General features: G+C 39.3%; 1 protein-coding gene across 2 annotated transcripts; it reads right to left on the bottom strand.

Moving 5' to 3' along the window:
• USP53 (ubiquitin specific peptidase 53) lies at positions 1 to 27,895 on the bottom strand. 2 transcript variants are annotated; one of them, XM_033060506.2, is made up of 16 exons: positions 27,797 to 27,895; positions 20,600 to 21,291; positions 18,905 to 18,997; positions 17,081 to 17,215; positions 15,932 to 16,045; positions 15,763 to 15,845; positions 15,355 to 15,460; positions 14,779 to 14,925; positions 14,128 to 14,277; positions 13,474 to 13,645; positions 12,726 to 12,875; positions 12,016 to 12,159; positions 10,913 to 11,645; positions 8,977 to 9,050; positions 4,376 to 4,487; positions 1 to 3,612 (listed from the first exon to the last, which is right to left on the bottom strand). In XM_033060506.2, the coding sequence occupies exons 2-16, from the start codon at positions 20,741 to 20,743 to the stop codon at positions 2,610 to 2,612; spliced, it is 3,360 nt and encodes a 1,119-aa protein (XP_032916397.1). In that variant the 5' UTR covers positions 20,744 to 21,291; positions 27,797 to 27,895; the 3' UTR covers positions 1 to 2,609. The 2 variants fall into 2 exon arrangements, with proteins under 2 accessions (XP_032916397.1, XP_032916398.1); XM_033060507.2 differs by lacking the exon at positions 27,797 to 27,895 and adding an exon at positions 27,435 to 27,565.
• Between the last annotated feature and the right edge of the window lie 73 nt (positions 27,896 to 27,968).

Below are 27,968 nucleotides of genomic sequence, written 5' to 3'. Positions count from 1 at the left end.
AAGATTTTAAATTTTTATCTTGATATTTTGAACAAGTAGAACTTTGCAAGTAAATAATTCTAAAGACTGAAAAATATATTAATTACAAGACTTGTTAATATCTTTACTGTTACAAAAATTGTCTAGGCTCTTATATAAATCTATAGCTGGGAGGGGACATTTATAAAAAAATAAATAGGCACCCTAGGTAAGTTAAAACAAGTTATCACATATTAGTTAGCAAATATTACATACATACATACATGGAGTGCAGAGTCAAATATAAAAACGAAGGTGCCTTGATTAGCTGTCTATTTAATCATGAAATACCTGGTAAACATGGGTCACAGAGGAAGCTGGCTGGTAAAACTGTTCCAAGCTAAGCAAGGAGACTGAAGTACACCTAAGTCACTGCAGCTACTTTAGAGAGGAGTTTACCAGTTGTGCTTGCTGGGAACAGAGCTCATTGGTATCAGTAAGAGGCATTCATATTGCTCATGGTACAGAAGTATCAACATTGCTATGCATGTTTAAAAATAAGTGTTCTAATGTCATTCACAGTTGCTGCTGTGCTATCCATACATAAAAATACTGTCATTTCAAATACAAGATTTTTTTTGTTTTTTGCAAAACATTTTACAAATTTATACATTATTTACAATTTCCAATAATCTTTGTTTTTACACAGGTATTAGAGGACAGTTTTACTTAACTGGCTATGTATATTATGTAACATGGCTAGATGAACTAGAAAAGCTTAATTTACAGGTTCTGAAATCTCTCAAAAATATTACAATAGGAATCACCCAAGTTCTTACATTTTTAGTCTTCTTCTGTATTCAACTGATTTTCTTACAAAAGGATCATTGTTGAAAGTTGCTGTTTACTAGCAGCCATACAGAAACATGCATAGTATTTTCACTATAAACCTAGAATTCATTTTTATTCCCAAGTGCTACAACAAATTTTGATCAAGGTAGAAAGTTATTCTTAGATACCTGGTTTGTTGCATATATATAATGTTCCAGTTCTACTGTAAGTATTAAAAGAAAAAAAAAACTGACCTTGCCACAGAATAACCAAAACTACTGTTTAAATGTTTACCTTGGATAATTGTGCTAAACAATTGCCAACATTTGGTTGAAGCACTAAAACACATGTACATAAGGTTATAAACATGAAAAAAAGCCTTTCTGACCACCAGTGCAAGTAAGAGTGTTTATTATGCATATTTAACCTTGCATTATTTCCATAATAAAAGGCATTATGTTTAGATGTAATCAGCAGCACCCAAGTTAGCACTCTAATGTGCATAATGGAAAAATTTTGCCTTTTGGGTTGTGTCAGGCTTTGCTGACACTGCCTCAGCACTCACTAGATGGTTCTGTGCACTGATTTCACTGACCAAACAAAAGCCAACTAAATCTTCCTTGTTGTTACTGAGATAAGTCAGGTTACCAAAAGACAAAGTAAATTCCAGAGCTGCCAAAACTGGAGACAGAGGGACAGAGCAGAGAAAGAGGAACCTCTTCTGTCCATGCCCCCTTAGCCACCAGTCTGGCTGCACATTCAGCCTGACCTGCTAATGCAGACCATATCCACATGTAGGACTGTTCCAAGTAGTAAAATGTGTTAGCAAAACAAGAAAAAAAATTAAAAATTAAATGTGTGATCCCCATGAACCAAAATGTCCAGCTGGGAAAAAAAGGAGAGTTTAATAAATAGCAGCATTGACTTTGCATGCAGTTGTAGAATAAATCAGAACTGAACATAAGTAGGAATTACTTCTAAGATATTACAAAATTAATCTTTCATAGTTGCATAACTCTGTATTTAAAATTAGCATCCTATTCTGTTATACTGGTTTGTAACTTAGGAAGTTAAATTGAATAAGTACACAGCTTAAAGGGTGAACAAATCTGATAAATGTGTTTAAAAATGTACACTAACAGAGCAGAGGTATTAACAGGAAAGTATTACTGCAGTTTACTTCAATTCCCTTTGAAAGTCTCATTTAACACTTGCAAACCAAAATGGTTTTAAAATATTATTATTCTTAAGGCTTCTCAAATAAAAAATAAACCCTCTGGATAAACTTGCATTAAAGACACTTGAAGGTTTGTGAAAGCACAGACTGAGAGACATCAGTTGAAAAAACCATGTCACCTCCTGCTACCTCTGAGCACAAACACTGCTCTGTTATGCCAGCAGGTACTGCACCAGTTGTGGTAGCATGCTTTTCCCTTTTGTTAGTCGAAGAATGTAGTGACCACAGTCTGAAGGAACACTTCTTTCACTGCAGCTAACCAGATCTTCTTACAGCATCCGTAACATCCAGCCGATCCCGCTGCTGCACCGTGTGCACACCCCAGGACCACACGGAATACAAACTGAAGAAGACAAGCTGAGTAACAGAGGTAAGCATTAAGGCAACTAGAGTGACAAATCAAAGAACCACAGGTTTAGCACCTCTTCTCCTCTGTTTGCCTCTTTGCATATTCATATGAACAGTCCCAAGCAAAGTACAGTCAGCTGGGTACCTGATTATCACACACACACACAGAGGTTGTGCCCCTTTACAGAAACATGAAATGCCAAAATGAGATCCAGGTGTGGGCTTCTTGCAGAACCTATCGACTGCAGTGTATTCCCTCTGCACTGGCCTTGTACCTCTGTTCAGGGGTGGGGTGCCTGGGCTCCAGAGTGGCAGGGTATGTGGCATTCACATCTCCTCCAGCTGCAGGAGGATGCTTCTCCTTGTGGAAGCTTCCACTCTCTGTGAAATACAGCTTGGGCCTCTGGTGGTACTTGAGCCTGTAGGTGTCAGTCATGCAGCTGTCTACCGAGAAGTAAGTGGTTAGGGACACGCTGTCATTGCCATCTGCATAGGCAGGGCTGGGTCCCGTGTGACGAGATCCTTTCTTCAGCATGTTCTCAGACACGGTCCAGAACTCATTAACTGATAAGCGAGGTGGAGAATCCGGTTTGTGAACAAACACTTCGTTCCCTGGAAAGGGCTCCTTCAGCCTCTGCTCGGCTGGGACTGCACTTGTTTCTGATGCAGATTTTGAAGGTGCACCTGTTTGCCTCAATGGACTATTTTGCAACACTTCCGTTGATTTTCCATCTGCTACAGAGTTACTCTCTGATCCTGCCAAAGTGCTCAGAGCATATTTCTTGGGAGGTAAGGGGGGAGGAACGTTCTGGTACACGGCTTCAGGCACCCACAGGGGATCTGCCCTCCGGAGCAGGTGCCCTCCATGCTCACCAGGAGGGGCAGGTGGCACCGCCAGCCTTTCGGGCAGGCTCTGAGGGGCACAGGGCACCAGCCCCACCTTGGGACCCAGAGTGTGATGGGACACGCTCCTTGTGTGATGAGACTGCGGCTGGGCAGGGGGGGGAAAGTCGCTGTGGGGTGGCTTCCTGCCACAGGCATTGTCTGGGAAGGGGTGGGGCACGCTGTCCGCACAATACACCGGCACACTCAGCTTCTCAAACCTCTCTGCCTGGAGCCACTCGGAAGAGTTCGGCTCGTTGGCCTTGCTCCTGCTGTCTGACTTCACAATCTCTTTGACAACTGGCTGGAGAGCTGATGAGGGGAAAAATTTCCTGTTGGTCTCAGGCATTTCAGCTCTAAAAGAGAAAACCACACAGGATATGAGTATCTGTAAAAAACATATGAAAAGGCTCTGATAACGGGGACTTTTTCAAATCCAGCCCTGGTAAAACTGCTGAAATATTCACATTGACAAGAGAATTAGGATCTGTTCAACAGGATACAGCCCTTGGAGTTCAAGTTGTATTAAATTACTCCAGAGTTTCTTTCATTTGAAATGTAGATGTGTGCCCCAAGAAGGTAAGATAAATTCCTTCAACATTCAGGACTGATAAATATAACCTCTACTCTCTTCTAAAAATCCTTGTGACTCTGAATAATACATCCATTTTTCAAATACTGGATGCTACTTGAATTTCATATATTTGTATTTAGATTCTGGATTTTTAGGAGATACTGAGTACTTGGAGTTCATATTAGAAACAAGATACAGCAGTAGCTTCTAAACACAAATTATCTTTCCCCCCACTTCCAGACAAACTTTTAAAAGCTTTACGGGGTGATGCACTAACCCCAAATTGGTTAATCACTGCATGTAGCACATAATTCCAAACAGAAATGTTAAATCCTTCTGTTTCTGGTAAGATGGTTTCAAACCATGTAAACTCCTTGGTGACATTGTCAGCATCAAAACTAAAAGACAGATAATTTAGACCCATCAATTATGTAAAATTCAAAAGGAACTGCCTGTCAAAAATATTGAGTGCCTTAACTCATGTTACAGATAACAGCAATCAGTATTTCTTAAACTATTACAGAGGAATATCCAGTACTGGTTACCTCTTCACTGGAGGACTGGGCACCTGCAAATGCAATTCTGTTGGGAAACCAACATGAGGATGAGGTCTGTAGATAACTTCAGAACTAATCTGGTCTTTCCTCAAATCTGGGGCTAGAAAAGAAAATATTTCAAAATTAATGGATACACAATCCAATTTCTTATTTGTAATTCCTCAGAGATTACAGAAACAAACAAAATACAACAGGACAATGTCTTCCAAGATTTGAGATGACTCCAATAATCATTTTGAAGATAATCTGTCACAGAAGGTCAGATCTTAGAATCTGGAGGAAATTTTCTGTGTTTTCTTCTTACCAGAAAATCAGTAATTATCACAGTTTTTAAGTCCTGTAGACATGTTTTCAAGATCATCTTAATATTTAATCTGGCTAAAAGCACATTTTTAATGTAAGCTTTTCTTAAAAAGGTGTTTATTCAAACATCCAAAGTAATTTAAATTACAAAATAAGAACTGTGCTAAAAATCTGTTTTGTGTTACAATAATTAAATGGAATGAATAGTGCAGAGATGGGGAGTGGTTTAGGTTGTTCTGTTTGTGGGTTTTACCAGCTCAAACTCCAGAGCAGACTGTAAGGCTCACAGGGACATTGGGCAGACAAAGAGCACTGTCACCCACGTGCCCCAAACACAGCACTGAGTGCCTGGGCCAGCACTGCTGCACTCCCACTCCAGAAACTCCTTTTGTTCCCAGGCAAAGAATCATTCCCTGAAAATACACAAGTTCTGAACAAGGCAGCTCCTAGTGAGCAGGAAATAAAGGAAGCATTGAAGTATTTGTGTCAACACCAGACAGAATAAAACACTCACTTGGCAAGTGACAAGCAGCAGTCTATTTGTTTAGAGACTCCAACTCTTCCTAATGCCATGATTAGCCCATTAATATCAGTCACCTGCTCTGAAGCCACTCAAAGGAATGGCTTCTTATTATCATTATCATTAATAATGGCTTCTTTTGGCTGTGTACAGAACAGAATCATAACTACTATTTCACTTATTATTTAAACTTAGGGAAATAAGTCTTGGAACGTTAGACTCAAACATGTGAGCTAAAACCCCAATACCAGAGCAGAACTAAACTGAAAAGTTTGAGTGTTGCTGTTTGGTGATCCTCATTCTGAGGTTCAATATCTGCCTATCTAATGCCCTATCTAAAAACATGAAATCTCTGACCAAGAACACAGGTAGCAGAGGCTAAAGCAGCACACTGCACAAGACACAAAGCCCCCATATGGCTTTGCTCAGGTCTTCAGATTAAAAAAAAAAAAAAGTCACAACAAACAATACCACAACCTTAGAAATAATATTTATGGAAAAATACTCTTGGCTGAATAAACCCCTGCAAGAAACAAATAATTAACCTGAGAATTCCAAACTGCTTGTGTGCCACAGAGTGGGATAACCAACACTGAGGTGATTTTTTCACACAAACATTCCACTCTGCTGCAGGCTGTGATGATTTTCCCAAGCCCAGCTCCCAGGGCGGTGCCACAGGCGGCCGGGAGACGGCAGCAGAGCCCAGCGAGTGGCTCCCCTCGGGCACCTCCAGCCGCGCCAGGTGCTCCGTGCCCGCGCAATTCCAGCCAGATTAAAAATAGATGTGTTATTTTCCCTTCTGCTGACAGGACAGCCATGCACGGTTAAAACCAGACGCCAGCTCCATTGGGAATTTTGGCTCCGTGTTCTCTGCAAACCTAAATATGGGACACACAAGCCCTGCTCTGCTGGAGCCCGGCATCCTTATCAATGGGTCACTAAGGGCTGAGCAATAAATAAAAGGTAATTGTGTTCTGACATATAAACCGGTCTGCTTTTAAGAGTTACAGACATCTATGTTAACATCTGGAGATTAACATTCATTCTACAGGTAGGATGACAAGGTCTTGTCTAATATCTCCATTTACACAGACAGAACGTGTGCAAAAACCTGCCAAGTCCAGCTTCTGTGGGGTAAAAGTCCCAAATGAAAATAAATACAAAACCTCCAACAAAAACTCAACTTCCTCTTTACAGGCTCTGGCTGCACGTTTCCTGGATTTTTTTTTAATAGGTTGTTAAAAACCCAACAACAAAGCATATTAATTGTAATAAATACTGTAGCAAATTCCTCTCTCTTAGCCCAGACACTTTCTGTATTCAGTTGGAATTACAGGCAAACTTATTGGAAGTTTTGAAAATGTGGAATAACAACAACCTCTCAGTCATGGAAGTAAGCATAACTCATCCAAAATGGAGTATTATTTCTGAAATACAGTGACCAATCTTCTTTAAAAAAAAAAAAAAAAAATCCTTACATTCTAAAAACTTGACTTTGGGAGCAGCATTCAGTTGCAAAACCTTTCCCAGGTATCTTTAGTTTATCATTTAAAGATATTCCAGTAAAGGATTTATTTGTCTCTCCAGTAAAGCATTTGTTTCTCTTTCATGCGAAGTAAACTAAGTAGCTACAAGTCTTCATTCTCTACTCATTTATTTAAACTTGACATTCATGTACACTGACTGCACCATAAGGGTAGGAACTGGATTTGCTTAAGACCAGTTGCATGTTTTAAATTATTACTACAAATGTACAATTTTCCTAAGCATATGAGCTGTCTTTTTCAAAGGTACTGTTGGTGTGTGGGGTTGTCTGAAGTAACACATAAGCACAAGCAATTTGGATTTTAACACACTAACCAGATCTTTAGAATGATTCTAGATTTCAGTTTGTCTCATGCTATAGAGCTGAACAATAGGGAAATCAAAATTAGTAATCTTTAACTTGCAGAACATGAGGCTGGAAATTTTGCCCTCACACTGCTCATGTCTCAAGTTCTTTATACTCAAAAAAATTTTGCCTCCTCAGCTCATCCAGTTCAAACTTCATAAACACAAAGTGATTCACATAAATCATGGATACAACATCTGCTTACTCAATATTTACATTTTCCTGCCAAAATCTGACCACACAATTTAGGGGTTGGCCTTGTGGGACCTTTGCCTCAGTACCATGGTTACCTGCTGCTTACTGCCCATGTAAGGAGCAGCTCTTGCTCTCCCAGTCACTGTGTGATCAGTGTTTCTATCTTTATAGTGTTCTGACAATAAGTTTATTTTTGTGAGTCAGGGACAGAATTCCTCAAGGGCTGAACAGTAGCCTCATTCAGCTCCAATAAAAAACAAGGAGCTGGTAAAGCACAGTTATACAAACTCTGGGCATAATTAGGTCAAACATTATTTCCATAAGAAGTTTTCCACACAAAAAAACCACTCAGACTTTTTTTTGGAGTTGCCATGAAGGTCTAACAAAGATTTCTTACATTCCATTCCTCTCTCAGAAAGGACTGAGCATTTGTTTTTTTAAGTCCTATTTTCTGAGAGTCTGTCTGGTGTTTACCTGCCAGTCCATGTAGTGTTCATAACACTCAGAGATGAAACACAAGGTAATACAACTGAAACCTGTCAATGACTGCTGTTGTCCTTGCTAAAGGTGTCCTGGCACACCTTTTGATAACCCAAAAACTGAGTTCAAATAAATCTTTAGGCCCACATACATGTAAAATTATCAAATTCTTCAGATCTTTCTGGTCCATTGATCACTTCCTTTAGAAGTATTATTTTCCAAAATGGAGCTAAATACATACATTTTTTTATAATAAGCTATTTCATAATTACTGAATTAGAATAACTGAGCAGATGGCATTAAATCATCAATTTCTGTATGATATCTCTGAGGATCACATGGAATCACTACCCTTTTTAAAAGAAAATGTAGGATGCATGTTGAAAGCTTAAAGTATTCTCAAGTACTCTCTCCAGAGAACAGTCCATTGATTTAACCCACTCATTTTTCATGCCTAAAGAGTATTTTTAATATCCTTCACTGGTGTTTTTTCCCTTTTTTCTATCCAACTATGTTTGATAAGAATGGTGTAATACAGAACTAAAGCAGGATAAATCTCATGCAAAACTAGATCTTTGCATTCCATGCTACTAATTTTTGGTGTGGGTTTTTTTTTGTTCGTTTGTTTTGGGTTATCAAAATAAGCAAACACGAAAACAGTTGTCTCTCTGCACCAAAAGATAAATTAGAATAAGGAAGAAAAGGCAGAAGTGGTATGGCAACACCCCCACCCCCCCTTCAAGCCCTAGCAGAAACTATACTATACATTATTTGAAAAGAAGTATGATATCTATAAAAATCAAATGTTTCCTGAGGAAGTGGCCTAATATTTATTGCCCCTCTTTGTACAAGCACCCTCCCATTGTTTCAGCAACAGCAGATAATGATTTTGGCTGGCCTCAGGCTGACCTATAATATTTATATGCCAAGGCATTTATCAACTTTATAAAACCCCAGCAGACATATTAGTATGTAAAAGGAAGTAGATTTCCTTATTACAAGTGTTTCTTCCTGATACTGCTTCATATCTAGGAGGAAAAGAAATGGTGCCACAGTCCACCCAGACATTAAAAAAAAAAACAAATCCATGGCTTAGGGCTTAGTATCCACCAAGAAATCTCCTAGAAAAGCTTTTGGGGAAACCATAGAGAGAAGCAAAATATGATGTCATCTTTGTTAGGATTTTATATGGGTTCTTACCATGGAAGCTTCTGTTCTGCTGGGGTACTGAATGTACCACACTGTCAGCTTTTTTGGTTGGCAAGTTCTGTTCACTGTAAAAGAAACATAAATGTGATGACAGCACTGAAAGTGTTGAACAGACAGCACTGGTCATCGAATCCAATTTATTCATAGGTATCAATATCTTAAGTAAGTGTAACCTGTTAACCAACATTCCATCTTGTCCATTTTCCTAATCTGATAATTTGCTACTCAGTAATTTTTTTGTTTTGATAACAAATATAATTCTAAAGTGTGACTGCCACTTGGTATCTCCTTCATAGGGATTTTCACTCAATTTTTTTTCCCCTCAAACTGGAATAAAATTGGAAGATCACAGCTACAAGACCAAATTGAGAAAAAATAAAACTGAGGATTTTCCTAATCTTACTGGTTTAAATAAGCAGAAAACAAATTACTAATCCAGATAAGGAGCTGACAAACACCCTGCCAATGTCCACCTTCTACAGGAGTAAAGCAGGGAAGAAGATACACAGGAGCAGAACTTCAATTAAAAAAAAACCCCTGTTATTGAAAAGACAGTAAAACAAGAAAAATACCAAAAGAAACATGAAGGGAGTTCAAAACAGTAATTTTTTCCACTTCCTAAAAGAACTTTCAAGTAATTAATTTGTATTTCTGGGGGTTTATGAGAGAGCCTGAAAGGTTAGCAGAGAACTAGTAGATACTGAGAGCCAACTGAAATTACCAGTCATAGAAAGCAGTTCCACAAGTCCCATGAAGTCAGCTGTATTTTGATAAAGTTCCTTTCTCTGAAAAATGTTTAAACAGTGTAAGCAGCTTCTTAATGGACTACACTGTTCAAAATGTATCATATTCTCTCACAAAATGACACATTTGGGTGTCCCATTGCCTCTTAAAAATGCTTAAAAATGAGACAGTTTCAACTGTGCAAAATCACTGTTTGAGGCAACCATCAAACACTGAAAATACAACCCTGAGTTGGAGTAGTTTTACACATAATTCTGTCATTAACCAATAAAAGCCCATCAGGCTTTTGCATAGTAGGATTTTGTCCAGTTTGGAGGGAAGCAGTGGGACAAAGAGGAGAAAGGTCAATGCCCTTTCATATCCTGGTATTTGCTATTCTCTTTTCCTGTGAAACAAGTTGCCATGAAAATAGATGTCTGAAAATTTGCTTGGATCTAGCAAATTAGATTTATCAAGGAGACCAGGCTTGTGCTCTTCCATTTTATGGATACAAACAAGAGTTGAAGGAAGAATAAATGGGTTTTAGATACACAATGCTGAAAACTGCATGTGGAAGAATAACTTGATATTTCAAGCATCCCATAAATTTAAGTTGGAATGCACCTCTTCAGATAAAGTCCAACCAGTTTTTGTAATTTTACACTTTCCAGCAAAGACCTATTTCAGAGAGGTCAATCAGTTACCAAGTGATCAATATATGCTTGAGGTGATCTAGGAAACTGAATTTCTGCACTATGACTGGTAACAGCACCCAAGATTCACCCACTGCCATTCCCATCTCCTTGTCAGAGCCTGTACCAACGTTACAGGTGTGACTAACACGGACACCGTATTATTCCATTACAAATGCAAAAGTTACACGCAGTCTAAAAGTCTCCTAAGTAAAGAAGTGCAGCAATTACTACAAATGAACACACCCAGCCCCTCAGCAGGGCTCAGCAGTCCTGGCTCAGTGCCTCCATAACTGGCTCAGTGCCTCCCAAAGAGAACCAGAGTGAAGGTACATTGAGCACTTAATTGCCCACACCCTTATTTCTAGATACACTTGAGCTTTCCACATACCTGACTTCAAGCAAGTTTCAAAGCATGTTTTCCTGGGTGGTTTGGAAGAACAGGTAAACGTTAGAACAGGTTATTCTTCCATAAATACAACCTATGTAAGCTCTAAGAGCACTAGCATTACCTGCAGGAAGCACTTTCCTTCACATTCTTGGCATCTGCTGTATTGATTCCTTCAATAACAGGGGAGTCCGGATTTGCAGAGCCATTGCTGATATGGTCACTGCTCTCATACCCAGATTCTGTCCTCTGAATTTGCCAGTTATCACCATGGATTTTTCTCTCTGTAAATCCTTTGCTTTTTTCAGCATTCCCTTTTCCCTCAGAATCCAGTGAGCTTCGACTTCCTGTATCCTGTTTTGTCTCATCTTCATATATAGTCATTAAACCCTTCTGCATTTGGTTCTCCTTTGGCCAGTGGTTAAAGCTCCGCTCCTTCTCGTGCTTAGATTTACTGCTCAGGTTTGCTTTGTGCTTTGGGCTGTGCTGTTTTTTCTCAGTCTCACTGAAAATGCTGTCTACATTCAGCGTCTCCCGCATTGGTTTCCAACCTTTACTCCTGCTCCTGCTGCTGATACTTGCTTTGTCCCTGGAATCCTGACTGGTATCCGTGTCGTAGCCAGTGATGCCATCGGGCCGTGTCCTTGTCACTGGTTTCTCCCCAGCAGGAAAAGGCTCTGTTCTGTTGGATCCCAGCACATGTGCAGAAGGCTTTGCCTGGTGAGGTGCTTGGTTGTCGTGCTTGTAGGGGCCCCTTCCCTGGCTGCCGTAGATCCGCTGATCCGCGCAGTGCCTCAGTCCGTTCCCGACCGGAGGAGATCCCGACTTAGCGCTGCAACGCTCCTCCCCAATCAAGTCTTTCAAGAACAAGAAGGAAAAAAAGTTCCATTACAGCTCTTGTTACTATTTCATGGAATGATTTGTGTTGGAATGGACTTGAATGACCATCACAGTTGCAGGGACACCTTCCCCCAGACCAGATTGCTCAGAGCCCCATCCAACCCAGCCTTGGACACTTCCAGGGTGGAAGCAGTCATTTAACTGATATTCTTTAACATTTCTTACAGTATCTCTACAAATCCAGTATGCATTTCAGAATACTGAAAACTGGGAAAAGCCTAATCTTACAGTGTGTTCTCTCAGAAGGAGAAAGAAATCTGCACAAGCAGCATTGATGCTAGAAGTTACTGAATCCATTGATTCTCTGGTTATATTTTCAAAATGTACCTCTTTGTCTCCCAGACTCTTTCCTTGGTCCTCTGTCCACATCTTTCCGTAAGGATGTGAAGTTTTTCATGTCAGCAGCTTTCTGGGCACACTCTCTGGATAAATCCTTTAGCCTGTCCTTTTGTTCACTGTATCCTAACTTGGCTGCAAAAAAGACTTCTTGTCAAATATCCTTACTCTAAAGTGGTTCACCACCAAAACACACAAACATTGATGGACAGTAAGATTTGGTTTTTAGTGTTAGGACTTCTTAAACTGACTAATAAATTATTTAGCACAGATTGTGAGATCAAGTCCATTAACATACAGGACTACAAATAATTCTGGTATTACAGCCCTGCTGGGGAAGTGTGTTCCTCAAGCAGCCAGTGACCCACAGAGCCACACCTCAGCCTCAAGTCACTAATGTGCCTTTTAATCAGCAACATGTTTGAGAAATGGAACAAGGCCTCAAGAGCCACTTTAGTTAAAGAATAACAAGGGTAATAAACATTGTGCATTTACAGCTCTGTCTGGAAAAGTTAACATTACATGCCAAATATTCAGATATTACTTAAACATCAAATCAATCTCTGAATAACAACTAAGTCAATGATGGAATTCTTCCCTTAGAAATAGTTCTAGTCCTGAGATCACAACCCATTTTAAATACTTCATAATAAAACTTATCTGTTTTGGGTTTTTTTGGGGTGGAAATAGGGAATACATACCTGGACCTCTACCACCACTTGCTTGTATATGGCTTCTACTGAATGCAGGATTATCTGGCTGAAGTTTTTTACTACTCCTTTGATTAATGGAATCTCCAATTCCATTTTCTTTCACATGGTCTGCTTTTACAGCAGAATGCTTTTCAGATCCTGCCAAACAATATATTTATCTTTAGAAATAAAAGGCTTCCTAATTTAAATCTGCAATATCTAAATTTAAAAAAAGAAAGCTTTTTAATTGTGAATTAAAAAGTCAGAAGAGAAACTTCTCCAAAAGCCACACTGTATTTCAATATACTAGGCAATGAGATTCTGTAATATTTTATATACTGCCATACTTATAGTGGTAGCCTGCAGTGAAACAGGATCCTCAATTCTTTGCTCCCTGAAGTTACCCAAGTTCTACTGCTACACGTCATGTGAAGAATAGCATGTCAAATTCAATCTGCCTTTTATTTAAGTTCCCTGTAAATTATGCTTAGCATTAAATTTAAAAAGCCAACCTGAGACAGCAGTACAAATTACAGAACCAAAAGATTGGATTCTTTTTCCTGTTACCCATTAGTCTCAATTTGTGTCCCCTTATTAACAGGTCTAATACTGAGTATGCACACTAATCTTTTTTGAGACAATGATTGATACAAGTGTTTCAGAACCAAGCAGCCCATCAATTTTTTCTCTGTTATAATCCCCATTTCAGAAATACAGCTGATACTGTTATTAAGAAAAATAAGATCAATCTAATTACCCAGGTCTTCCCCATTTCCTCCTGCTGCCTTGCATTGAGAGCAGTGAATAATCTGCTTTGGTGCATCTTCTGGAGACACAGCTGTGCCATCTGGGTTGGCATAAAATAGCAGCAATGGCTGGAAGTGACATCGAATGCACCTGGACACCACATCTTTCCATTTTGTTCCAATCTAAGGAAAAACAATAAAACAAAACCCCAAAACTTAATCAGCAGTGCTGAACTCCAATATGGAAAGATTAATCAATCAAGAGTAATTAATCAAGAGTCAAATGCCTAATTCCAAATGTACCTGAAGATACAACATTTTAGAACTGCGGTTTACATAAATTGCAACAAAAAGAACTAGTATTGTATGGGCTAAAAATCAGAACATTATCCCTATGGACACAGCTGCCAGTATCTTCTTTTCCATTACAAGGAGTACAAACTCAACAACAGACAAGTGCATGAACATTCTGAAACATTCAGCATTTATAAGGCACAACCATAAAGCAGTGAAACCAATTCTAAAGGTAATTTTAAAAAACTACTTACAACACTGAATGTCTGTTAAAATAAAAAAGTTGTTAGACTTTCTTCAACACTAATGTCAGAAGAATGCTCTCCAGAGAAAAGATCCCAGAATTTGGTAGGAGTAAAGCCAATACTCACCTCTTTTACATTAGCATCATCAAACAGCACCCATTTGCAGCTCTTGGTGTGAAAGGCAAAGGCACAGTAATGTCGGCTCGTGTAGCAAATCATTCCCACAAGAAAAAGCTCACTGTTTTTGGCATTTTCATCTGTAACCCTATAAAACAGCTGTAAAAATGATTACATATTTTAAAACACGTGTAAAACACAGCCTCAATTTCCTGACCTATTGCTGGCAGCTGCTATTTAATGTCCTGTTGTATTATACCATTTTTCTTGAGTATCAACACTGATTTTTGCACTTACTACATCTACTTAAATTTTTATGGTTAATTTATATTTGAAAGAGTAAGGTATTAATGCTTTGTAATAATTCTACAAATTTCAAACTGAAAATTTTATTCCTAGATTTTCAACTAGGAAGTCTCCCAGATGAATCATTGCACTTAGGGACAAAACACTTCCAACAGGACTATTTCCTCTCACAGAAACTACATCAAGCAGCATATTATAAATAACTGTAAAAGTAGGCATGAAAAAGACTTAACTTTATATAAAAAAATCCAAAATACATATGAATATTTCTATTTTTTATATATTCACATACACATAAAATAGAAAGCAAAATTAAATTCTAGAAAAAGGAAAGAGTAAGTTTTAGGTCAGTACCCCTGGAAGATAAAGTTGAGTTGCCAGATTCCTCATAACCTCTTCTGTCAGATCAGAGTGTTCTGAATCCCAGACTAAACCAATGGTGACAATCTCAGGACAATTCATAAGAACACGACGGATTTTTATTTTTTGACCACAATTACTCTAGAAAAAAGGAAACAAAAACCATGATATGAAGGAAAATGAAAGGGTTTAAAGATTAACTCACTCAAAGGTGAGTCACTACACAAGAATTAGTGCAAAAAAAAATCAACTCCACAATGCCTTTAATTCCAAAATTTATTTATGGTGTTTGTTTCTAACAATTGCAGGATAACATTCTTCATCATAAAAACCATTTTGATGAAGACTACAGCTTAACTTCTATATCCAATCACCACCTTAAAACAGAAATCTCTGTAACTGGAACAATAAAACAGAAGTCTAAGAGCTTTGTTTGCCCTAAGCTGACTGTTCTGAAGCAGTAACACAACACATAACTCTGCTTTTGGGGGAGTATTTCTAGCCTAATTCAATACCCTAAACAGTTCTCCCTTGTATCCCAAAGTGATGCAACATTTTGGTTTTACTTACAGGACACTTTCTGTAGTCATCAGCAGTATTTGCTGCCTGCAGCAATTCCGCGAACATTTCTGGCTTGAGACGTTCATGCCTCTCCATCATTTTTTCTACTTCATTACTGCAAAAAATAAATTACATCACTATGGATCTCCCTTCTAAAGAGTAACAGATATTAATGAACTGTATTGTATAACTGAAAACACCCAGTGGTAAAACAGTACAATAGAAACTTTTTGTCAAGCCCTCGCTACATCTTCCTTTTGAAATCTAAACGCTATTTTTGAACAGTATCTCAAAGACAGGTTGCAATCAAAAATGACACATTAATTTCTAGCACTTAAAAGCCTTTATCTGGCATGCTTTGCATACTACCAGAAGGGTGTATATAGGAAAATGAGTAACAAGAATAAAAGCTCTTACCACAGGGCTGTGGTGGAAATGTAACGCACAAATTCTGTAAAAGGCAATGGATCTGATGATGCTCCACAGCTGCGACACACACACTACAAAAATAAAAATACTTTTGTTTTTATTGACTCAGGAAAGAGAAAATAAGCTATTTGTTGAACCAATCAAATGAAGGTCTGACCTGCTCATACAGTGTCATAGCAAATTTCTGGTGAGAAATACAGGATTTCGAAGTGCACATATCTGTTTCGCTGTTTGGCACTAAGTGAAAATGAATCCTCTCAAGGATATTTTCCTGAAAAGAAATAATACAAATGTAAACTGAACTGATGAAGTCAGAACATATCAAGAACATTACAATTTGGTACTCCCAACTATGCACCTTGCCTCCAAAATACTATGGCTGCACCAAATTTGTCCCCTAAATCAGCAAGACCATTTTTTCCTTTTGCCAAAAACACCAGAGATAATGGGAAGAAGTGAATCTATTCAGGTAGATCAGATTATTAGTTCAGGAGTCCAAATGCATTTGGAATAGATGGAGCAGTAATAAGAGGCTCTCTTTCATGACTGCAAGATCTCAAACAGCCTCTCTCAGGAGTTCTGCACTGGATTTTCCTGCATATGTGAAGAGCTAGCAGGTAGGAATTCATTTGTGGATACTCCCAAAGGATGTCCAAAGCTGAAAGTAACTGAAGCAGCAACCCTATTTCCTGCCTCTCAAATCCAGGTGCAGGTGTTTTATGGTGAAGATTTAGTTGTCTAACACAGAACCTCTTAGGAAGGTCTCTCTACCAGAGTTCTGTGCCATCTGGAGCCACCTTTAAAGGCTGCAGCAGTGGCTCACGTTTTTCACTAAGACACTTCACTGAAGCAGAAAGTAACTACAGCAAGATCTTCAAGTATTTGCAGACTCTTGGGTTAGAAAAGGGAAATCTCTTCTGCAGCAGAATTCAGCAAGGAGCTGCCCAGTTGTATCACACTGCATTTCAACAGCTGGTGACTCAATACTTCAAGGAACAGACAATATATTCAAATCCATAGGTGCTTCTCCTGAGAAGATAACCTTTCTCTCCATCAAAATATTTCTAGGAGTGACTCAGAGTTCATCATCCTCACCACCCTCCTGCTCTGCCTGAGCTAGAGTAAAGAGAAGAAAGTATGGAACAAATGCAGGAGTACCCTGTTCCCCCTTACCTGACACTTACTCCATGTGTCTGTTGCCCTGAGCTGGTATGAAGAAACTCAGGAGTTATTTGAATCCCACCCATGAGCCTACCAAAGCCCCTAAACTAACACAACTCTACTCAGCTCTTATCAAGCCACTCACAAAGCATTCTGCTGCATCATCCATGAATCCCAGCTGGAAGCGCTGCTCATCCTTGAAGCTTTCTGCGAGGGCGTGTCTCATGTTGTCCGACGGGAGGGCTTTTTCTCTGCTGTGCTGGAATTGGGAGAAGATTGCCTAGGAAGAAGTGCAATGTTTACTTAGCTTTATTAACCACTCAGCTAGATAATCTGGTTCTACACAAACACATCATCTCTTGCATAAATGTGAAATATTTATGTTTATAATGCTTACAGAACCATGCAACTTTCAAAATTACTGTTTTCTTTTCCAGTTACTACATTTGTATTCTGTACTGATTCCTCTACAAGAAGTTATGGTACCAAACTAAACACTGAACCTGTAGAACAACAGCATACAAAACACAAAACTAGAAGGGACTGACTTGAGCTCCCAGAGGCAACACAAGCCCTGGTCTGTAATTACACAGCTTCTTTAATTTGGCCCCTGGAAGAGCACTTCATATGGATCTCATGTCTACAGATGGTGTGTATTTCTTAGGGCATAATGTAATAGCACTCATGAGTGACTAAATAATGTAATATTTACTGCTTAGGAGGGGAGTATATCTTTATTAAAATTATGGATATACAAAACCTCCCATAAATTAGATAGGATGCCAATAATCCTTGCTTTAAAATTAGCTCACTGCTGAACCAGTGCACACAACACAAAAGGTCAATATCTGCAGTTCTGCAGCGTGATAATAAATTGCATTTGGTTTTTAATTCATTTCCCAGAACAGAGAATTGGCTGCTACTTTTTCTTTTTGGCAGAAATACACATCCAAGTGAGCTCATCATTTAGCAAGTAAAGAGCTTGATTCTGAAAGAACTGAAAGTTAAAAGCTATTAAATGAATTGCAGATTTACAGATATTTAAAGCTGTATTCCCAGTCAAGAATGCTAAGTCAAACTTGAAGGAGAACTGAAGAGACTAAAGGCGAAGCCATGTAAAATATAAATAAGGATATTCATCCTTCACATAGGCTTCCTATGGTTAAAATCTGCTGGATAGAAAGCAAAGATAAAACAGAAGCAAAGTTTCACTGCTAACAAAACCATTATGGATTCCAGGGTGTCTCTCCAGTATTTAATCATACCTCTCAAAACAAAAAACATGGACTACTGACAAAAATTACAGCCAGTGTCGCCATGTAAACGTTCAAAATGAAGTTCTTGACAGATCTGCTTTGAAAACATTTATCACTTCCCATTTTGGCTGCTAGATAATTTTTTTGTTATGCAATACAGTTTTTTTATGTCCCGTTAAAAATAAATATTAAAAATACCAACCAAGACCACCAAAACCCCCAAGACAACCAAAAAATCCACCCAAGTCATAAACAAGTCACTGTTTATCCTCATCCAGAGTATATATTGCACGGAAATTAAAGTGTCCAAGATTCAGAACACAGAACAAACAGAATTACTCAACCAGCACCTTAAAGAGCCAAGAAAGCAAAACCAGTAGTGTACAGAACAGCTGGGGACAGACAGTTCCAAATGAATTAACTACTCTTCTGAGGTCAGTACATAGGCCATGGAATTAAATCTCACAATTACACTGTTCAAAAAAATAACTTAGGCCATACTAACCAACCCCAGAACCCTGCCAAATTTCTTCTTTAAATACAAGAAAATATTTCTTACAAACATCTGTTAAAGAATGTCCTTAAAACTAAATTGCTTCTTTACACGAGAATGACTGTCACCCAAGGGTAGGTTATGATAGACACAAACTTAAAAAAAAATTAAATTATTGTTCCCTCATTTTGATATATGATTATTTCAGATTTTTTTTTACCTTTAAAGCACAAAAGATGCAGGCATCTCCTTGACACACGTGTCCAGTTAAACCTCTTAAACTTCGTCGAAATATGTCAAGTTGCCATAACACCTATAAAAATAAAGAGAAAATCTGTTATCAGTTCTGAAGGGTCTTTGTTTGACACAACATACAATAGATTCTATTTTTTTAAATTTTAAATAACATACAATTCAAGCACCAATATTGCTGCAGGAAATGTGGGGGTTTTCCATTAATTTGGTAAATTATGGAGGTGAAAATAAGAGTTTCACATTCAGCACTTAAAATTTAGATCTGTCTTTGAAACAGTTTATTTTGGAGAAAGAGCTGAAGTACTGTCAAGGAAACAAGCAGCAATCTAAACACTATACAGGGGCTGTAACAGTTTTCTTATAGCTCTACATAAGAGTTAATTCCATGTTATGTTATTCTTATGGTCCCTTATCAAAATCACTGCTGCAATATATTTATTTTTCCACAGATCAAAATAATCCTGGTGCTTACACAGTTATGTTTCTACCTCTTATTTGTGTAAATACCCTGCAAAAAGGCAGTAACAACTTGGTTACACCACACTGAAAGCAGTGTCTAATGTCTTGGGTACACAAAGTGAAGCAGTTCAGAAAGCTGTCCATTAAAAGCAAAAATAAAACCTCTAAAAATGAGTAGTCAAGAGGCACAGTAAGACAACAGCTGCAAATCTCTATAAACATGAAAGCTAAAATGAAATAGGATGCATTGGAAAAGTCCAAAGCTCAGTTCTGAAGGTTGAGCTGAGGTTAAAAGAAAAGGAACACACTGCTCCTTGTAAAAGGGCAGCCACCAACCATCTGCAACTGCCTGATAAACAATACTGGGTTGTGAAGTTGCAGAAACTAGAACTAAAAATTACTTAGGGCTTAATTTTAGAGCACTTAAGTGAAAACAGCAGAACTGTAAGAGCATATAGGTCATGCTGCTCCCACTGGATGCAAAACAGCAAACACTCTACTAAAACTACAGTACAATTTTATTTTAAATACATCTAGGTACCAGACACATCACATAGCTCTACCTCTCGTATATTCTAGGCTTAAATCCACACCAATTTTAAATCTTCCGATTTTTAGGAAGTCTATGCCTCTATAAAGCCCTCTGCCAGTTTGAGAAACAATTCTGTACAATTAAAACATTCAGATCCAAAATCTGAGCACTACAAGAAGTGCAAGGAAAATTCCAAGTCACATTTCTTTGGTACCAAGTACATCTCCTACTCTAATTCCACAAATCTTTCCTAAGATTAGAATCAAGGCTCTCACTATATATGCATATTCCCCAGTATCACAGGTTCATGTGCTAATTCTAAGAAAAAGGGAATTTAATAGTGTCCTAGCCAATACAAGTAGTAATGGTTGACCCACATAAAAGAAGTTCATGTAATTTTTGGAAGTTATCTTGCTATGTTTGACACAAACATTACTTTCAAAATTCAAGCAGAAAGTTTTAAACTCCTACATTTTCAAATACAAAAGGGAAGTTTTTCAGATATTCTTGACACATGCAAATAAAATGTTGTGCAAAATAAAGCATTAATACTCTCAACTCTTTACAATTAAATGCTGAATAAAATGACCTTCATACAGTGTCTTATTTCCCACACACACTTAGGAAAGTCTATTAGAAAACTATTTAATAGATGAAGTTTTCTCTTACCTGAACAGCACTATTAAGAAAGCAGCTGTTTTGTCCAGGTTCATTTAATAAGCCTTTTGTAGGGGCCAGGGACAGAATGCTTCCAGGCTGATAAACTTTTCCAAGGTTACCCCCAGGTTTCCTTAGGAATTTCACCCATGCCATTATTTTTTAGAGTTTATAATCACAATGTTCACACTTAAATATTTAAGGATATGATGAGTGCAAGGCAAAGAAGGTGGTTCTACAAGAATATTTCTAAAGTCATGGCATTCCATTCAACTCTGTGCAGTAGGAACCATCCATGGGCTTAAGTCCATTTTCCATGAGCAGCTGTGAGCCATCCCTCAGGATCAGTCTCCCAGTAAAAATACAGCTGAACAAAGTTTCTAACCCTCAGTCTTAAAAAAATAAATAAAGGTGTCCAGTTAAAACATGTTAAAAGTCATTAGAATAAAAGTTCTTATTAAGCAAGTTGCACAGTAAGTGACTTCTTCCAGGGATATCAATAAAGTATTACTATAAATCATTAGCTGTATTATATTGTAAGTTTATATGTGTGTGTATATATCACAGAACTGTAAAGTTCTTGTCAGGTGTTATACTCCTGTTCTCTCATTTTCTTCCATCTTCTTTTTACTTCTAACTGCAACCCATGAAATATATTCCAGTTTAGAAGACTCCATGTTTATTTCATTCTCTTCCCAGTGAACCTGAAATAAGAAAAAACAGAAATTACAAAAAAAAATTCCAAAATGTTGAAGTGTCTAAATTAGAAAAGGGATTATGAATCTCTAAATCTAAAGGCAAGATGAAATAGCCAAGAAAGGAAAAAAAATAATCACCAAAATCACTAAAAATAGTTTTTAAGGCATAATAATTATTTTATCTATCAGAAATTATTATCTCCTAATTTCTTACACCTCTCTAAAGACCAAAATAAAATTGCTGTAAAGATCCTCAAAATAATCAGCAACAGCTTATAAAAAGACCATATAATACATGAGTTATTCAATCCTTTAATCTCTCAGCTAATAAAAACATTACCAAGAAATAAATCTTTTTATTCAACACTCCAAAAGCTAAGCTGGTTTTAATTTCAATTTTATGGATGGATTGTCAGCTAGTACTCAGCTTTCAGAAGTTTGTACTGCCTGCTAAACACTACATAAATGTGTCATGAACCTGGCTGCATTCTCAAAGTAACCAGAAAAACAGTGCTAGAAGCAATGCAAGAACATTCTGGTCACTGCCACAATAACCAATTCCAAGACTTTCAAATCCCAACAATAAGGGCTGGCTCTCCAATTCTAGAATTAAGGTTAAATGAATCCATTTCCAGCACATCCCCACAACCACATGTAAAGCCCAAGCCATGATCCTCTCACAACAATGGATTATTCTTTCAGTTTGGCATTACTACATCACCCACACAAACATTTGAAGGAACAGCACAGCACCGAATAAATTTAACTAAACCAACACAACTGGGGTTGCATCTGTGGGAAAGAAAGGGGAAAAAAAAATAGAAGGGTGAAATTTGGGACTCACATTTCAATGGAGATATTCACCCTAGATTTCACAAGCATGTGAGATACTGAAGACCTATCAGTATACTTCAAAACCTGCACCTTCTAACTGCAGTTTTTTCCACTGTGTAAACTTAACCAAGATTAATGAGGCACATTAAAAAACAAAAATGAATTGTGTAGTTGGAATACCATATAAACTGGAAGAGAATTTTGCTCAGCTCAGAACAAGCAACCCCACATTCACACAAAACCATTCTACAGTTCTCTAATGCAGTACAGCTGGGATACATGGCTTCCAAAAATACCCTCTGGAAGCCTTGAACCCCTCAAACCATTCCCCTTTATTTAAGGGAAACATTGCTTCTTGCTTGTATTTAAAAATCAAATCAATAACTGGAACCTAACCAAAAGTCTCTTTGCCCCATGAATAATCAGATGAGTTCTGTTTGTTTACTGGTGTTACTGTATCTCACCCGTAAGTAATTTGATTTAATAATACTGGAGATACTAAGTGTGATTTGTGGCAGCACTGAGCAAGGAATCTGAAATCCAGCTGCAAACTGACCTTGACAGAACATCATGTAGTAATTTTGTTTTCTTTATGTTCACTTCAGTTAACCCAGAAAGAGGATAGGGAAAAAAAAAATCTAGCTGGAAATGTGTATCAGCCTCAGATCTCATTAGAAATACACTCTGCTTTGGAAGCAAGAGTTCTTCTGGAACAACTTAGGATAATGACAAAGAGCAATCCTTTTCTAAGAACTTACAAGAAGTCATTTTCTCTTGCATTTCAGGGATGTCCTACAACTAACACTCCATGCACCAAGCATTTTGGTGTTGGGGCTGGCTCTCAGGAAAAGTTGTAATGATTCACTGCAAGAATTTAATGAAAAAATGTTGCTGGATTAGCTCTGTGTTACTGTCCCATTGCATTAAAATGTTTCCTGCTGAATTTCACATCCACAAAGCTGCAAACACAAATAATTCCATCTATCACACTATCTTATTCTAATAAACTGCAAAATAAGCCTTGCAATGGTGCCAGAAGCAATGGGATTAATTTGTCATCACATTGCTCCACAAGGTAAGAAAGTCTATAGCAGCATCTTGTTTTGAAATTTACATTGGACAAATATTTCAAATTTGATTTTAAAAAAACCAAAAAGACACAAGAAGAATATTATTCCTCTGCTGACAAGCCTACCCCCATCACAGATGGCTCCATAAACCAGAGAAGCAATGCTGCTAATCAGTTTTGGTTACTTCACCCTCCATGAGTCTGGGTGAACTTTCAGGTGACTGGGACTTGGACCAGGCTCCCATAACCTAAATTCAATAGTCAACAGCACTATAATTAGGAGCTGAACATTTCTTCCTCGTCTGTGGCAAGCCAGTGTTGCTCAGGGCACTGCAGCATTCATTAACCACTGGGGTTTACCAGATCCTTTTGAGTTCTTGGCTTGCCAAAGGTGTGAGTGACAGAAAATAGTCTATCAGTCACTTGTGGATGCCCCATCCCTGGCAGTGCTCAAGGACAAGCTGGATGGAGCTCTGAGCAGCCTGGTCTGGTGAAAGCTGTCCCTGCCCATGGCAGGGGTTTGGAACACAATGATCCTTAAGGTCCCTTCCCACCCGAACATGCTGTGATTGAACCATACTGAGTCTTCAGTAAGTGCAGTATTTTCAGGAAAAGAGTTATTTCACACAGCATTACTGCTGACATGCTACAGAATTTTAGCAGCTGAGAATTAAAGGAATACTCTTGCCCTTCAGACTACAGGAATTGATTTTGGACAACAATTCTCAACCAAAGACACTAAACAAGGGCTACACCAGCCTATTCACCAGCCTAACTCCTTCCACCCTGCCCAATTTCAGTCACAGTTCTTCAGCCACAGGTGACCTCATCAAGCACCTGGCTACCCTTAGCTGTGCAGCCTTACAGGACAAAACACATGCCTGTCAAAAATTTCTGGCACTTGCCTTTACAGCTTCCAGAACAACAAACCACTTGTCAGCAGAACTGCACGTTATCACCTGCCTGGTTGGTACACCCCAGCACGTAGCTGTGGCTGGCACAGACTCCAGTTTAAGAAGCAGTGTAACTAAAGAAGCTCAGAAACCAGCACAGCTGATATTTTGCCTAAACAATCACTTTCTACAAGCACACTTGGGTTTAAGCACCTCTGATACCCATTGAGATAAAACTGATGAGATAAACAGTTGGCTCAGTGAACACTGGAACTACCAATGCCTGGGTTCCTGATAATTTTCTGCCTCATGGCAGAGTTCTTGCAGTTTTCTCCCCAGCTGGGGCATAAGCCAACTCTGCTCCTCAGCCACATCATCTCACAAGGTCTCTCTTCCAGCCAGCTGCCTGTTTTCATGCACTTTCTAAGTACATAATCATCTTTGAGGCTTCTATCCCTTCTGTCAAATTGAATGGAAACCTGCCAACAAGTTCAAAAGTTGTTGACTGCTTCTATCCCCGAAATTCCGCCGAAGAATCATTATTCACATCTTCTCAGCTTCACTCTGCAACTGTTCTCAGTGTGTTGCACAAATTACTGATGGCAAACCTCTCTCATGCCCAGTGCTGGGGTTACTTTTCAGCCAGACAGCACTTTGCTTCTCCTTGTAGTTCATGGCCCTGTGCTGAGCCTGGCAACCCCACCCAAAGTCTGAGAGACTCAACTCTGGGAAATCAATTCCTAAACTGGTATAACTTAGGAATTCAGACACAAGACAACTAAAACAGCAAAGGAAGAGTGATGAAATATATTATGAGGGAATAAAGCTATGATGGGAAAGCACTAAAATTCTCTGTGACAAGCCAATATTATTAGGACTGGGGTTACTGTCTCCCCCTTTACAGAATGAAATTCATCTAAAATTCAACAACTTGCAGCTGCAAGAATTCAAGTGTTTTCCTCAGTTCTAAAGGTTGCCATTTAAAGTTGCCAAATTTTGTGAACAGAACAAAAATCTGATTTCTATTGTGACAATTGCAATGATTTTTCCCTACATTTGAAAAAAGTAAACAAACAGTGAAGCTGCTTTAAAAATGCAGAAAAGACCAAACTTTGAAAGGAATAATCTCTTACACCTGTGTGAGGCTGAATCCAAAGTTTTTAGCCCCTGCACAGAGATCCTGGCCTCTTTGATCTTTAGCTCCCCTGTTAAATATATTTGTCAACAAATCTCATGCACCATGTAATGCTTTTAGTAGCCACCAGCCTTTGTCTCTGGAAATTATACTATTCACTTCACAGAAATACATTTACAGGAATACAAATTCTCACTATTTAAACATCAGAGAGGGAGAAAAACTTCATTAATAGCACTTACTTGCAACACATGTAAGAGAAACAAGAATAATGCTACAGGAAAAGGCCAATACCAGAACATTAGCACTGGCTGGTATTGATCTGGCACATTCTTTCTCTGTTGGTCACGGACTCAACAAGTCCCCAAGACACCAAAGGAGTATCAGAAATTCTTCCAAGCAATCCCTGCAGATTTTCAACCCACTCTTTCTTTTTTTTTAGATGTCTATTGTCTCTTCTTGAGCTGTCCCTCCTATGCCAAACCACAGCTCCTGCACGTCACACGTCCCTGGATCCTTCCAGGATGGAGAACCAGAAGCGTTGATGCTATCCCAGACGGCTTTTGTATAAGTGCACCATTTTTTGCTTCAAGCTGTTCCAATAAAAACTTTCCTGTCTGCATCAAAACCAAAACAACAGGTTCACAGCTCAGCCTCCCTCATCTATTACACGTAGAAACCGACTTTAGAAACAGCTACAATGGGAACTCTGAGTAAAGATCTTGGAGAACACAAATTCCCAGCCCGTGACACGGGCCAGCATTTACAGTGAATCATCACACAGACACTACAGAGATTTTTGTTTCTCCCTCTTCCTACTGCTTTACATGCGATTATTCAAAGACTGCAGTGTTCTCTTTCCCCAGCCTCAGGAAGACAGAATGTATCTTTACAGCCATACTCACACTTGCCTTTTTATCTCTGATTAATTGCCTTGCCTTTCAGTTGTTCGAGCTGTGCAGATGTTTGATCACTGACAGAGGTGCTAAATACCAAGTTCTTCTCTTCCTCAAAAAGCTTTCTGATTTAAGTCACCAGGAAAAAAAAAATTACAAGAATGAGTTAGAAGGAATGGTAATGTGAGCATCATCCTTAAACCCACACATATTTTACAGGCCTGACAAAAAATAGTTTGAATGTCTGAATCACTATACCTCATGTACTTCTTCATTAACATATCCTGTACAAACCTTCCCACAAACATTTAACTCAGTCTACACATCTGAAATCCTGATCCAGCCTCATCCCATCACCATTTAACCCAGCCCCAACAAACTCCAACTCGCTTCTGCTCAAACCATTAAGTTTGTGAAGAATTCTGTGAATGGGTTTTGCTCCCATCACTGCATCCCTCAGCAACTAAACTGTTTTACTCTATCAAGAGGAATAAACCAAGGAATAAGCAAAGGATAGTGCCAATATCCTGACACCCTCTGGGTCACACATCATACATACTGTATGGCCAAAAACCATTCTGCACTATCAAGGCTTGGTTTGAAAGTAAAGTGCATACTTTTTGTATTTTTACTGTCAACAACCCACAGGTCAAGAAAAATAACTTTTTATACAAGTAATTCAATACTTTTAAAAAAACACCAGAAAGTACCTCTTACTTTGCAGCAATTTGTTAGAGGAAGAAAGGATTATTTACCCTTCAACAAGGCTAATTTATAGTCAAGTTATAACACGAGGTCTCACTATTTTGACACCAAAAAACACCCTTTCATTCTACAAGAAAAGAGCAGGTAATCATAAAATCAGTCAAGGGAGTTTCCATTGCCTTGGGGTGGAAGGGGATACTGCATCATCAATCAGGCACAACGCTGTTTGCACGATTAAGTTGTTATTCTTAAAATAATCCCAGCAGCTCCAAAGTTCAGAGAGCCTAAGTGGTTTGGTGTTTTTGGAAGGGGGTTGCATGAGCAAAATAAAGCACTAAGTAGAGACATGTAAAACACTTATTCCGGGAAGGGCAAAATCCAAGCTGAGAGAACAAGTCATGGTTTCTCTGAAAAGCCGATTTTAAAATATTTGCATTGAAAATCAAAGTAAGGGATACAGGTAAACTCAGACCAGATGCTAAGCAGGCGATTTGCATTCATTTGCATACATCTACCCACATGCCTCCGAAACTCCAACTGCACGACAACACACAGCGAACAACTCTGCCTCCAAAACGCTGCAAAACCGATTAAATTCCGAGCAGCCCCACCACTACCTGTGCTGGCATTTCCTGTTCCAGCCGGGCAGGCTCTGGAAGCGCTCCTGGAGCAGCGTGTGCCGGCCGCGTTGAACATTAACCGCGCACCGCGGCTCGCTCCGAGCCCGCTCCGCTCCGCTCGGCTCCGCTTACACAACGCGCGGGGGCAGCGCCGGCCGCGGCCCCGGAGCCGCCGCTCACCCGCACCCACGCACCCCGCAGGGAATTAACCCTCCGCCCGCGACGGGAGGAGGCGACGCTGCCGTCCCCGGCACTCCGCGCTCCGTCCCCCACAGCCGTGCCCGACCCTGCCCGCACGGCTCACCCCGTGCCCGACCCGCGGCTCCCAGCCCCGCCTGTGCCCTGGACCCCCGGCTCACCGGCGGCTCCTCACGCAGCTCCTCTCCCGCCCCCTCCCGGCGGCGACTCCGGGCGCGGCCCCGCCCTCACGGCAACTTTTGCTTCCCCCGCTTCCCGCTCCTCCTTCGCGCTCCCCTCCCCGAGCCCGGCGCCGCCGCGCCTGCGCAGTGCGGCGCCAGGCGGGACGCTGTC

The sequence above is a fragment of the Catharus ustulatus genome, chromosome 5, assembly GCF_009819885.2.
Source record: "Catharus ustulatus isolate bCatUst1 chromosome 5, bCatUst1.pri.v2, whole genome shotgun sequence".
Taxonomy (NCBI): domain Eukaryota; kingdom Metazoa; phylum Chordata; class Aves; order Passeriformes; family Turdidae; genus Catharus; species Catharus ustulatus.
Note: the sequence above shows the minus strand (reverse complement) of the source record. Positions and strands in the feature narration are given on the sequence as shown.

Coding starts and splice junctions, on each gene's coding strand:
- USP53 (XM_033060506.2), bottom strand. CDS start 20,743: ATGGCATGGGTGAAATTCCTAAGGAAACCTGGGGGTAACCTTGGAAAA. Junction 15,846..15,931: donor CTATGACACTGTATGAGCAG/GTCAGACCTTCA, acceptor TTATTTTTGTAG/TGTGTGTGTCGCAGCTGTGG. Junction 15,461..15,762: donor ATTTCCACCACAGCCCTGTG/GTAAGAGCTTTT, acceptor TATTTTTTGCAG/TAATGAAGTAGAAAAAATGA.